General features: G+C 42.2%; 1 protein-coding gene and 1 pseudogene across 1 annotated transcript in view; both read right to left on the bottom strand.

Moving 5' to 3' along the window:
- The window catches only part of HMCN1 (hemicentin 1), a 291307-nt gene that overhangs the window by 41268 nt on the left and 235518 nt on the right, over positions 1 to 14521 (bottom strand). The window contains exons 74-80 of the mRNA XM_056867441.1: positions 12878 to 13005; positions 11490 to 11646; positions 7557 to 7678; positions 5909 to 6073; positions 4321 to 4428; positions 2601 to 2738; positions 1510 to 1644 (exon numbers count right to left, since the gene is read on the bottom strand). Coding sequence (XP_056723419.1) covers positions 1510 to 1644; positions 2601 to 2738; positions 4321 to 4428; positions 5909 to 6073; positions 7557 to 7678; positions 11490 to 11646; positions 12878 to 13005 — 953 coding nt within the window. The remainder of the gene's footprint in view (positions 1 to 1509; positions 1645 to 2600; positions 2739 to 4320; positions 4429 to 5908; positions 6074 to 7556; positions 7679 to 11489; positions 11647 to 12877; positions 13006 to 14521) is intronic.
- Positions 9502 to 10194, bottom strand: LOC130493850 (peptidyl-prolyl cis-trans isomerase A-like; annotated as a pseudogene).

The raw sequence follows: 14521 nt of genomic DNA, 5'->3' as shown, positions 1-14521 counted from the left end.
TGTTGTCTTTGGTAAAGAGACCATAGAAACAAAAGTCATTCGTGTTTGGAGCTGCTGGAATTTTTCTTACACTGAGTTTTTCAGAATTTCTTTATGGAAACAAACAGAGATGTGGATGCCTCCTTGACCTATTAGGAAAACTGAAGTCATAATTTCCAGTGAGCTTCTACAGGGGCTATCTTCCCATGAATTCTGCTCACTTACTTTAACCGTGTACACACAGTATATGTTCAGGAATGCCAATATGCAAGGATGGGGAAGAGGAAATTGAGTAAGCAGGTTGGCCCTGCTTTGCTTGAGATGGAGTGTCCTGGCCCCATCCCTGCCTACCTAGTTTGTCCAAATATTATACATGTATAGGCTCTACCTCATAAAAGAAAAGGGGGACTGTTCCTGACTAGGGGTGTGTATATCAGTATGCCCAACCCAACCCCCCAAAAATACCTTTTTGGTATTTGGGGGGGAGACAGCGAAAAAAGCGGCAGCAATAAATGGGAGCCGAAAAGCAGATTCCTGAATGACGCAGAGTTTATTAAGCATTATTTGGGCCACTTTGGCCCCGTCGCCATTTTTAAAATCCCCCTAACTCCTTCCCTCCCTCACTTACCTGCTGCTGGCTGGCTGTGCCGGCTTAGCTGCAGATTCTGGAAGTCTTGGACTTCGGAGTGGGTGGCGATGCTAAACTGTGATGTTTTTTGTTTAGTGTTACCGCCTGGTCTGAAGTTCAAGGCTTCCGGAACCTACAGTGAGGCTAAACTGAAGACTGCAGAGTTCTCCCGGCTGGGAGCTCTGAGCCCATATTTTTCTGGTTTGGGTTTTATAAACCCCAAAATTTTCTATTTTCCGGAAAAGCTACATCTATTCTATCTATTGTTTTTTTAAAAAAAAAATTCCAGATTTAATAAATATTGGGGACAGAGGTGACAAATGTACAGTTTGTACATGTGTAACCACTGTCCACCTTTGGGTGACCATGTGTGGGTGCTGGTCAAGGCCCTCATATTTATTCCTGCTCTACCCATGTTGAAGCGTGCCTGCATATGTACTGTGTGTATGGGGCTAGAGCTTGAAGATAACAAGGCAAATTTTGCCTGCTTCTCATGGGTGTTTGCTTTTTCTGAGCTCTTCCACCTCAAGACTTTATGGCCCGGCTCACTTTGTGTATTGGATCTCTCCCAGTTTCATTTGACATCTCTTTTTTCCTGAGCAGAAGATAAAAGCAAGCATTGGGAAGTAAAGTGTCCTGCTCCCCCTCCCCTTGGTGATGATTACCAGAACAAAGCTCAGTTGATACCATCTCCTTTAGAAGAATAATACCCATAAGGCTTTGTGGCATAAGTTCAGATAACAAGAAATTTGTATTGTTTCAGAGGGTAACCATGTTGGTCTGCAGTGGAACAGCCAGAGGGAGCTTTGACTCTTGAAAGCTTATTCCCTGGAAACCTTGTTGGTTTCTAAGGTTCTACTGGACTTGAATCAAGAAATTTGTAACTGGCAGGCAAAAGTTACCTTGAACTTTTAGTTTGATCTTCCCAAGGGCAGTGCCGGCTGGATTCTGAGCAACACACATATACGTTCCAGCATCTTCAACTGCAGTTCTTGTGATCTGCAGACCTCCACTGGGCAGAACGGTATACCTGTTACCTAAAATGCATGTGAGAAATGCGCTAAATAGGACAGCTATTGTGGGGAAGAGCAAGGTCAGTTTAAACCATGATGGGACAAAAGACTGAAGGAGTTGCATATGTCTAATCTAAAAGGGGGGGAAGACTTATGCTGGCAGTTTTCTGATGTTTACGTTGATGTCATAAAGAGAGAGCTGCTGAGAACATGGAAATAACAATGGCAACAAGAGTTGGGCTATACATAAAGAATAACATTCATTGATCTGAAAATTTGTATGCCGCCTCTCCAGAACATGCTTGGGTGGCTTACACCTACAACAATAAACAACAATAACAACAAGTAAATAAAAACAAACCACGACAATGAAACAGTAAACACAAGTCATCATAGCTGCGAGAATAAAGTGGTGGAATACATTTCCTAGCACAGTTGTAAATTCTTCTCTCTCAAAATTTTCAAGAAGAGGTTTGACAGGCTACTCTCAGATCTGGTTCTCACACATATGTCCCTCATTTAACTTCTATTGATTACTGAACATTCAATTATGGGCAATGGAAGATGTGGAATGACTCCTGAGAAAAGCATTGTATCCTTTGAGGTGAAATGAAAGACCTCTTCACAAAGGCCTATTTTTATATGCACGTTATCACCTGATGTTGCAGTCAGCAAATGATGAACATGCATGCGTGAACCTGCCCTGAAAGATGTTTTAGGGTTGCATCTGCACATCACTGGATATTGTGATATTAGTGCACTATGGCCATCATTTGCAACTCGACTCTCTTGTCCACATAGCAAAATCCAGTTGCAAATGGTTGCTATAACACACCAATTGTGCAACATCCAGTAGTGCATTGGTGCAGCCTAAGTAATACTTTCTGAGGGTACCAAAGTATGTTGATGGTTCCCTTACAGCTGCATGTGACTAAATGGCTTGTAAGAAAACTGAAAAATTGTAAAGCAAAGCATGATACCTGTGGTGATAACATTGATGCCTTCCTTCTGCCATGTTATGACAGGACGAGGTATGCCTACTGCTTCACATGGTAAGAGAATTGGATTATTTAGAATAACCTCAAGTGTTCCAGATGGGAATTGAATAGCTGGTGGTTCTGAAATATAGAGGGTCATAAAGAAAGAGCTGATTATTGATCTCCATAGCTCTTTTTGCATTATAATCATAACCTCACCTCTTCACAATGCAGTCTTGCAAAGGATATGTAATGCCATTTCACAAATGGTGAAATATATACATTTGCAGATAATGGAAGACATACTAATTGTAAATTATCTAATTCATATTGGATCAATCATTATCAACATTCGCACAATTTTTTTTCTTTTTGCATTGTTTGGTCCATTCCTATTGCCTAAAATGTTCTAACATGGTGTACTTTGAGGGTTCCCCAAGGGTTTTGGTGGAAATAGCATGAGCCAGATGATCCTTAAATGATCTTCCATGAACAACAATTGGACAATGAAATGTCTGTGAGATAATCACTTTGGACTCAGCTATCTGCTTACAAAGGTAATTTGTCAGTTGAATGCAGTCTTTGTTCCTCCTGATGTGGAGTATAACAGATGACTGGATCCTGTTAGCTTTTCCATTCACATAAGAGAGAGGTGGGACAGTGTTGCTTGATTGCCTCCTCACTGCAGCCCTTATCCTGCATGGCTTTTTTTCCATGAGAGGACCATGATCCCTAGCATCACTTTTTTGGGGCTGCCATTTCAGCATCTTCCTTATCATTGCAAAAGTCAATGGGACCCAGAACAAATTCTTAGGTTTCCCCCCACTATTGGTAAATTATTTTTGTTTTTCAGCTTAACAGTGTCAGACTATGTGGCAGAGAAATAAGCCTTCTTTGTTGCCATCATCATCAGAGAATAGATATTCAAATGGGCTCTAAGCCATGTTTAATCAAATTTGCTCCAAATTTCAACCTACTTAGGTTCAAGCCTGCTTGACACTTGCCTGCTTAGCTCTCTTAGGTTCAAACTAAAACATGAAGAAATCAGGACCTTGATGGGAAGGTGAGGGTGTCCAGGAGTTATCATGTTCACCATCCAAGCAAAATTAGTATTATAAGAAAGGACTAGGATTTCAGAAGAAAAGCCAACCCAGTCATCAAATCACCCAGGTATTTTGGAAACTAGATGACCATCCAAACAGGCCAATAGGAGCCAAAGTTCAACCTTCACAAATTGGAAATCCATCAATGACAATTGGGTGTGTGTGGAGATTGCTTCTCCATTACAGTAAGTAAACCTGTTGCTTTAAACAACAAGAGTTTACATTTAAAAGGCGTGCACATATTATTTAAATGAATACAGATTCCTGAATTAAAAGTGATCTACACATTTAAAGTAATTATGTGGTGTTGCCCCTCTGGGACTGTATGGCTTCAGATAAGGAAACACATGATTGAGTGTGTGAATGTTCCCTGCATATAGAAACCTAGCATTTCTCAGAATTGGCTAGGGTTCCCACTTTCTCTGTTGCAAGAGCCTTCTAAGAACTGAGAGCTTTTCACATGGAAGGTGTGAGTTCCATTCATACAAACCCCTTCTGCATAGAGCAGCACAGTTCCAACTGGGCAGTACCGTATAACTATTCTAAATGTTCTTTGATAGTGAGGGTGTGATGAAAATTCTCTTTGAGAGAGACAAGAAATATACAAGTTCCCGCCTCACCCTGAACATGAAGAGTGATGTGTCTATGTGCAGAGCCCGCAGCATTCCGTGCTATGCAGGTGTACCTTCCAGCATGGTCCAGATGAGCAGCAGCTATTTCAATAGCGCCTACAGGAAAGGAGTGAAAAAATTTAACAAGAAGGCATAGCTAAACCATGATTCGGGACCTCTTATGGCTCCCAGGTCGTTCAAGAGCAGTTTCCAGGCACTTCAAGCAAGTGAAGTAAAGTCAAAGTACAAATCACAAAGAATTTCTACAGTTATAAGCTGCACTGCCAGTACCGAGGAGAACTCCCAGACAAAGTTTCCTAGGCCTGACACAAGCATTGTAGGGAAAACAAAATCATACGATATGAGCAGCTCCATGTGCCCCCAGTGTGAGAACTTTGCCCCAGCCTTATGCAATGCAAACAGCAAGAGAAGTTCTTGATGTATGAGCTTTTAAAAGAAGGAGCTCTGAGTCCTCATGCGTGGCAGAGGTAAAATAGACAATTATTGCTTTCTCAAAGTAAAACTCAAGAACTTCTGAGTTTGTTCTGCTGGAACTCCAGAGCTGGAGGGATTAAGTGCTAAACTTGCAGGAGATTGGGAAAAGGCCACAGGGGTCTAGATGGTAGCCTTTGGCAACAGAAACAGCTGTCACACATCTTGCTGCTCTTAGCAGTGTGAAGACTTCAGTTTATGGCTGCAGTCTTTTGGCTGAAAGTACAGGTTGTCAGTCTGCTCATTTTTTGCAAAGGCCTCGGTCCCAGTTCCCCACTGCCTAGCAATGAGCAGGAATAATGGTGCTTAACCCGTCACCACCCACCAATTTTGCCTTGCAACTCCCCATTCCTTTTCTCATTGCAGGATTCCATACGTCTTCCTGTGTCCAACCATGCATGCACAGTCAGAGTGCAGAATTTTTCCAGGTCCCTCTCCATTCCTCAGTCTGTTTCAAATCATATTCATGGTATTATGGGACCATTCATGGTATTATAGGGCCGGTAGAGGGAATAACCTCATAGGTCAGGGTGCTGCAGTGAGGAACATGAAACTGTCCCTTCTTCTCTCTCTTCTGCCAGCAGAAATATAACTTACAGAAGACACCGAATGAGCTGTCCCAGCAACACCCCAAATCCATCTGGATGTTCCTCCTTGCAGTCCCTGAGGTCCCATGGACAATCTTTCTGGATGTCAGAAGGGACTGCAGGAATGGAAAGGAATGCAGGAAAATCAATGTTGTGTGCATGTATGGCTGGATACAGGTCCTTGCTCCTATCATAAACATTGGTGTGTAGTCTAAGCTGGGATAGGAGGTAAGACGTTTGAGGAGTAACTTCATGAGGAAAATGGTGACCCAGAGAAGCATCCCAGCCATCATTCCTTCATGACGTCTCTCCTGAAAATTGTTCTCTCAAATGTCACTTGCAGTGGAAAAATAGCAGATGGGAGTTCATAAACATGAGCTGGCCAGAAATAAACATCGGTAAAAGGCTCCAGCCCTGACCAAAAAATTATGTCTTTAAGAACAAACTGTCATTGTATTCTTTTTATTGGAGAATGTTAAATTTCAGAAAGGCATTCAAAATCACTGTAAATGTGTGACCTGAAGAGAGAATTCTGTAGCCATCTCCTCGAGGGGGAAGTTGTATCCCATTTTTGGTCCAGTGGATTGTGGGCAGAGGAACACCCGATGCAGTGCAGGGAATTACTACTGGAGACAATTTGGTTACCAGCAGATCTGTTACTTCATCTGCTAAGGATGGTGGAACTAAAGTGAGGAAAACAGAGAAAAATAAATCTATTGACCATTCATATTTATTGCATCTTTCTATGTCACCTTGAAAGGACTGCAGTGGATCAACAGAATAAGCATAACCTGGTGACATACAATATGAACACTCTACAAGACCTACTCATTATGATGATTGGAAGGGAGTGGCCATATCATTGATTGGTTGCTGTGACTTCCACCCAGTTTCTGACTCAGGTGCACTATTTTTAGAGCAGTGGTATGTTGCCAGTTCAGGCAGCAATGTGGGGAAAGGCCTGGTTATCTTATTGAGGCAGGGTGAATGTGTTCAGGGTGTAGGGATGAGGAGTGGGAGGAGCCGCTATTTCATTTGTTCTGGGTTGAAGAAGACATGGTGATGGGTGGAGAAAGTCTAATTAAGGGAAAGTCAAGTTGGCCAACTGATAACTGTCCCTTCTTCTCATTCCCCTCTTAATTTTTTTAACCCTGACAGTCATTGTCTGCTACCATCAGGTATATAACCCCTTATCTGGAAAGGATCATCTGTGTGAATCATCTAGGAAGTATTGCCCTCACTGTCCATGGGCTCTGTTTATCCTCAAAGACACCATGTATGCAAGTCTGATTGGCTACATAGTGTTGTAAGATAATCAAATTCTGTATGTCACCTGTGGGATAAAGTGGGATTGACCATGTGGTCAAGAAGATGAAAAACTGGCAATGAAGCAGCAACACATAAGACAAATAATGGCAATACACACCATTGGAAAAAAGTTTTTTTTTAAATTAAGGAATGAGTTCAGAAAATATTTTTTCCCCTGCCCCAAGAGAACTGCTTTCAACCTGAAAACTGAAACAGAAGAGTTGTCAGGAGAGCAATGGTATTTTCAAGCACTGATTGCATAGTTATGTGAATGAGTATCAATTTTGTGTTAAACAAACATCTATATAAATGTATATAAGTGTATATATCCTTAAACACCATGTTTATGGACAATGAACTTGGAATCTGAGACTGTCTCCATCCATTTTCCAAGTGCTGTATTTAGTGCTCCCCCACCAGGGGCTTTTCTGCTTCCTATATTCAGCAAAAGACCCCTGTGTCCCCTGAAAGCTGGGAATGCCAGAGCACAATCTAATCCATGAGAAACGTCTTCTACAAGAACAGGACATTCTCCCAGCGCATGCACAGGCTTAACTTGATTCCCAGCCTCTGTTTAGAATGCAAGATGGTCCCCCTGTTTTCTCTATAATACAGCGTGGACATGTTAGCTCTACTAAACTGTCTGTTCCATTACTCCATTCAAAAGAAAGCAAAAGGTTTTTAGATGGGAATACTGAAAAAAAGCATAAAGCTGAATACAGAGAGCTCAGCTTTTCCTCGGCTCCACACTTTCCTATCAACCAATGAGTTTACACTAGTATAAAGTGCTTTCATGAGGACAGTTCAGTAGGGTCTCAATACAGTACATGCACATGCATATATGTATGTATACTGTACCTTGAACGATGAGAGTGATCAGTCTTTGATCCTCTCCAGCGTCATTTGATACTATGCATTCATAGAGTGCTGTGTCATCAACAGTGGGAGAAATTACTACTAGTGACCCTGAAGACAAAAACCTGCAGTGAGAAAGAAGGGCTGGTTATACTTCTTTGCAGTAACAAAACCTGCTGTAGTGTGGGGGGGGGGGTACAGTTTAAATACTGACCCTGAACTGCAAAAAAAAGTGTAAAATCTCAGTTACAAGGGATCTTCTAAACCAGTTCCATACCCTCAAGGCAAGAATTGCCACTAGATTCCAAAATACACCAGGATTAGCCTGGTGAATTTGGAGACTTGGTATCCATGAATTGATTCTGGATAAATCTTCAATGCATCCAGAGGTGTCCAAATCAAAATTAATTCAGATCTGGTACCTGTCATTAACTGCTTCCTTCCAGACATACACCTTGCCTCCAGGAAGTTGCAAGAAAAAAGAGGAGGTAGTAGGAAGGGGGCCCAATTTGTGACACGAGGCTTGCTATACAGTAACAGGTCCATAAGTCAATGCACAGCAATCATGACCTTGCTGTCATCCAGAGTCAATTACCTCTGGAAATAGCATAGCCCAAGGTCCCGGATTGGAATGTAATTTTTTGGGGGGGACTTTTTTTTGGGGGGGACACTGCATGCTACCCTAAATTATTTCAAGATAGGATTACAGGGAGGGCCATCCATCCAACATATCCTAACAACTGCCTTCTCCCACATAAACCTACCCATTCACTCCGGTCATCCTCGGAGGCCCTGCTTTGGTTCTCCCTGTCATCTGAGGCTAGATGGGTGGCAACCAGAGAAAGGGCCTTCTCCATTGTGGCACCAAAACTTTGGAACTCCCTCCCCAAGGAGATTTGTCTGTCTCCTTCTGTCACTGGTGTAGTGGTTAAGGGCAGTGGACTCTAATCTGGAGAACCGGGTTTGATTCCTCGCTTCTCCACATGAGCAGTGGACTTTAATCTGGTGAACCAGGTTGGTTTCCCCACTCCTACACATGAAGCCTGCTGGGCGACTTGGGCTAGTCACAGCTCTCTTTGAACTCTCTCAGCCCCACCTACCTCACAAGGTGTCTGTTGTGGGAAGAGGAAGGGAAGGCAATTGTAAGCTGGTTTGAGTCTCCTTTAAGGTAGAGAAAATTGGGGTATAAAAAAACAACTCCTCCTCTTGCTCCTCTTTTTCTATTTTGCCAGCAGGTAAAGAGCTTTTTGTTTCATCTGGCATACCCCAAATAATGGTTTAAGCCCTCCTAGCACTGTGTGTTAATATGATTTTAACTGACTTTATATGAATTTAACTGTATTTTTAATTGTTTAAATGTTTAATTATTTTTTATGTTCATCGCCTTGTGGAGCCTGATTGGTTGGAAAGGTGGCATAGAAATGTTTTAAATAAATAAAATAAAATAAAGTATCTAAGGGAGACTTCCTATACCTCCTGCAGTATTTCCAACAAATGTGTCCCTAACCTTTTAAAAGTCTGTATGGAATAGTGCTAGTTCCTCTTCACCTACCCAGGCCGGAATGGCTTGTCTGAGATTTGGAATTAGAATCTGTGTACTTTAAAGGCAGCACACATCCCTGTAGTGTTTGTATCTGACACATCAATTGCACAGTGTTAATTAATGAATTTTTAAATGATGATTAATGAGTAACTATAACCAGTTTGACAAGACAGTTGTCACATAGGGTTGTGCATATCAATATACCTGAAATTAGCCATTTCGGCAATATTGGGGTTTTGGGTTGACTGAATATCAAAACCTAGGAATCTGCCCAAAGCTGAATAGGCAATTCCTGAAAAGAGATATTCGGCTTTTTCAGGTTTTGGCTATTCACCTTTGCTCAGATGCAAAGCTCTGTGCTTTCTCTCATTTTTATATCTTTGACTGGTTTTTTTTTAATGGTTTAACTTGTTTTATTTCATTTTGCAAACAAACTTGTCTTCAGTCCAGCTGGACTTGTGAGGGAGCAGAAATTGAAACCCAATAAAAAAGCAGCAGTAAGTCAGGAGCACAAGGGTTACAGGGGACTACAGCACTCTAGGTGGTGTGCTAACCCCAGCTACAGAAGGAATGGTTGGTTGTTAAGACAAAGGAATTTTATGACAGCTGCCCATAGTCATTGATGGTGATCTTCTTGCTTGTCTTGCCATTCTTGGATCCAAAGAACTTCATTGCTTGCACAATGTCCATTCCATCTTACACGTGGCCAAAGACCACATGTTTCCCATCAGATCAGTCAGTCTTGCCAGTGCAGATAAAGAACTGAGACCCATTTGTATTGGGACCGACATTTGCCATGGACAAGATGCCAGGGCCTGTATGCATGAGGAGGAAGTTCTCATCAACAAACGTCTCACCATAAATAGACTTGCCACCTGTTCCGTTATGGTGGGTAAAGTCACCACCCTGGCACATGAACCCTGGAATGATTCTATGGAAGCAGGGTCCCTTGTAACCAAACCCTTTCTCTCCAGTGCTCAAGGCACAGAAGTTCTCTGCTGTCTTCAGAACTTTGTCTGCAAATAACTCGAAAGTGACGTGCCCGATCACGTCGCCATCGGCGGCTACGTCGAAGAAGACGACAGGGTTGTTCATGGCGGGAATGAATCAAGTGAAGGGGGGAAGATAAAGAAAAAGCGGCGGTGTCGTTGGCACCAGCGGTGGCGGCTCTACAGGGGCGAGTGCGGCGCAGCAAAAACATCTTTGACTGGTTTTGTTAGGTTTTGAGGTAGGGGTCGTGTAATCAGAGCCAACTTGGTTTGACCAAACTGTTAATCACCATTCAGTGGAGTGATCTGGATAGTCTGGAGGTAGAAGGGTCACGTAAAAGACAGGGCTCACCCAGTCCCGTCCGGATGGATATACCCTCCAACTAAAAAGCACCAGCTTCAACAGCTGCTGAACAGGCTTTGTTCTGAAAAAGACTGCTCACCCGCATGGACTGCTCACCCGCATCTCTTTCACAAGAGCTACCTTTGTCATGACTTTGGCTGAAAGCCTGCTCTCAAACTGAAGGTCACCCCAAGTAGAGGCTTTGTTTCCCCTCACTGTGGCCATCTCTTGAAATCAAAGTTTTGATGACTATAATAAAGGACTGCTCACAGGATGTCATTTGCCACCAAAAGAAATGTTTTCCATGCCTTTCCCATTAGTTTGGAAGCTAATTTGATGGACATCATGCTAAGCACCCCAAATATGAAGGGAGTCCCCATACTTTGAGGTGCCAGCCTGCCAATCGGCTCTTTCCGTCAGCAATGCTGAACTTCTGAACCTGAAAACCGATGGACAGCTCAGCATGCAAATGCCTGGAAGATGGGGGTGACCCCTTTGCAGGCCCATAAAATTGTACCCCCTGTCCCAATGTTCACTAAACTTCGGTGTCTGTCTAAGGAGAGTTCCTTGCAGCTACGCTGTAAATGTGGTAATTCTACCTCTAAAAATCCCCCACAGGAGCTTCAAAAAAAGTCCCCATAGACTATAATGGACCCAAATTAGTTTGGTAAACCCAGACATAAAGCTGAAATACCCCTTTACCGGTATGGGTAAAGGGGTATGGCTTATTCCAGGTTTACAAAAAAAATTGGGCCCAATAAACCCGAAATTTACCAAATATTTTTTGCAAGACCCTAGAAATGAGATACAAAACCCTGCCTAGGACGAAGTTGGAACACATTACTTCCAAAAAACATTAGGCAGAATTCACCGTGATTACTTAAGTTCTCAAAAATCCAATCCCATTGAAAATCTATGAAAAATAAGCTCCCCTTCTCAAATCTCAGAAATTGTAAGTTCCTCAGGGAAGGGATTTTGTGTTTATGGTTCTCTGTAAAGGGCCATTCACACCAATGACTATGTACAAATAACAATACAAGACAGAAAAACAATTTCTTCACCTGAACATGTTCTGATTCTGATCCACATTAAGTAAGTGTCCATTCTTCTTCCAAGTGATTGTTGGCTTAGGGATTCCTGTGGTCTCACATGGGAGAGTGGTTTGGACATTCACTGTTACTGTGATGTTGCTAGGCCCAGGAGCAATGGATGGATGAACTAACAAGAGGCATAAAAAATACATTTTCATCAAAAAACTGACAAGGACGTGTCTGTATGTCTGTGAAAAAGTAGCATTTTATGATAAAAAAAATCCTCAGTCCAATTGATTCACATATTTATGAGAATCACACTGTTAGTGCACTAGTCATTGAAGGGAACCAAATTGTTAAGTTTGCACAGACCAAATTGGAGTTGTTGTATTTGATTGCTTGTGTTCAGAGGGCCATCACATAGTTTGTATTTATTGCCACAGCTAGCAATTACAATGTGAACCAAGCCAAAGAAGTCTGTACCTGTCCAGTTCAACAAATAAATATAAGAGAACAAATCAATGAACAATTATTGGTAGGGCTGACTGAAAACCCAAATGTTTATCATAGGGATTAAAAATACGAATGATTCAAGCTAAGGGAAATAAGCAAGGCACGCACAGATACAGCAGAACTAGGGCTTTACATATCAATATACCCGAACCAAAAATCAACCTGAAATTAGCCATTTCGGCAATATTCAGGTTTCAGGTAGGCCAGCAACCAGAACCTGGGAATCTGCCTGAAGCAGATTCTGCTCAGATGCACAGTTCTGTTCTTTCTCCCATTGTTCTATCTTTGGTTTTATTAGGGCCCCATAGTTGGGGCCCTTTTGAGGTATGGGACATGCAATCAGAGCCAGCTTGGTCAGACCAAACTAGTTTGGAAGGGTCATTTTAAAAGACGGGGCTCACCCAGTCCCGTCTGGGGGGATATACCCTCCAACTATTTTTTTTGGTAAACCTGGAAATAAAGCCAAAATACCCCTTTACTGGTATGGGTATTCGGCTTATTCCGGGTTTACTGCAAAAACAAATCAAGCCCAATAAACCCAAACCTGAAATTTACCCCCCCTTTTTTTTTCACAACCCTAAGCAGAACAATAAGCCATTGTGGGGACTAGGATGTCTATGTACACCTCATATAGCCATGGTCCTGCCCTTCCTCTCCCCTTGGTTCAAGTTATTCAAGCTCTAAGCTTGAATAGTCTGGATTGAGCCAGAAAGCAGATATGAGAGACATACACATAACCTTCTCATCCTTGTAACAGCACAAAACCATGTGGTCTTCTGGAGGGGAGAGGAAAAACCAAGGTTTACTGAATCCTATGATGATCCTTCCATGTGCCAACAGTTTTGAGACTGTGAATCTTTTAGTCCAATACAGTTTTCCTAACTGATATGCTTATTTGAACTTACCATGGACCTGTAGATCAATCCGCTTACGCTCCATACCAGCAACATTGGTTGCCATACAAAGATAGCGCCCTGTGTCCATAACATGTGCTGAATGTATGTGAAGGGATCCATCATCTGATAATGAATATCTAAAACAAGCCATAGACTATTTATTAAAAGATACATACATACACAATTATTTCCCTGTTCATGGTCTTTGCGTCTCTCTAATCCAAATTTCAAGAGGAAAATCCATTTAAAACATTGTAGCAGAAACTCCCATACAAACTAAAAAAAGGAACTGTGTGGAGATTTTGGGCTTTGATTTCAGTTTCACCACAAAGATTCAGAAAACCAATTTTAAAAGTGGACTTTTTTGGCAGGGGTGCTAATCCTTTTCTGATAGCTGCATGTTCTTTTAAAAAGGAACATGAAGTAAATAACACCTGGATATACTTTTCACAACAAGGATAGTGGACATGCATTTTGTACTAGGTATCTGTACCTGAGTACAGATAGGGTTGCCAACCTCCAGGTACTAGCTGGAGATCTCCTGCTATTACAACTGATCTCCAGCCGATAGAGATCAGTTCACCTAGAGAAACTGGCTGCTTTTGGCAATTGGACTCTATGGCATTGAAGTCCCTCCCCTCCCCAAACCCCACCATCTTCAGGCTCTGCCCTAAAAACCTCCCGCTGGTGGCGAAGAGGGATCTGGAAACCCTAGTACTAATCATCAAACACCACCTGAAGGCCTCAAAACACCGCTATCTCATCACCACTGAGTAGAAACAACACTACAATAAAACCAAACACACCATCCTAAAAAAAAACAGTAAAAGGGACAGAGCAAGATGATGTTGCTCATTACCCTTTCTTGCAGATGTCGCAGTGGTCTTCAGGCTAGCTCAGAGGGCATGATAATTTAAACACTGTTTACATGTATGGATGTTTGTTTACCCTCCATTTGTTAACCTAAGATACTTGGCTGCTGATAGTAAAGAAATAAAATATTCCTGTAAATCTGTTGTGATCTTGATCCCCAGGTGCTGCCAAGATTTATTTATTAAAGCTAAAAGAACCTTGAAGGGGCAGCTAATCAGAACCAGAGAAAAAGATTATTCTAATGGACCACACACATATCCAAAAACTCTTTAAGTTACCAAGAGGGAAGAACCCTGACAGTTTATAGCATCCTGAAATGGAAGGGAAAATTGGGGTTGGGGATATGTACACAAATCCGAATCACACCACACTCCACTTTCCCATGCAGTATGGGGTTGGGGATGTAAAAACACCCTTCCCATCTCCCCTACTAGACTGCACAGATTCCTACTGAGCTTCCTACTCAGCAGTCAGTACTACTGAGTTAAGTCATCCATCTCAACTTTTATCTAGTAGATCAGTAGGCCCTCATGATTGTGCTATGGAGAGGGAATTTCCCAACAATTTATTTATTTACTATTATTTATGCAATTTTATCCCACTCTTCCTCGAAGTGCACTCATGGCCCCCGGTGCATCATAATTACAAACTTGTGAGGTAGGTTAGGCTGAGACACAGTGCTTGGCCCAAGGTCTCACCGTGAGTTTCACACCAGGGTGAGAAGTTGTTTGTCTTCCTTTTTGCTTATTATTTCCTGCCCAGTGACTCCTTGCAGCCCCC

The sequence above is a fragment of the Euleptes europaea genome, chromosome 2, assembly GCF_029931775.1.
Source record: "Euleptes europaea isolate rEulEur1 chromosome 2, rEulEur1.hap1, whole genome shotgun sequence".
In the NCBI taxonomy this organism is placed as follows: domain Eukaryota; kingdom Metazoa; phylum Chordata; class Lepidosauria; order Squamata; family Sphaerodactylidae; genus Euleptes; species Euleptes europaea.
The sequence above is the reverse complement of the archived record's forward strand: the minus strand, read 5'-3'. Positions and strand labels throughout refer to the sequence as shown.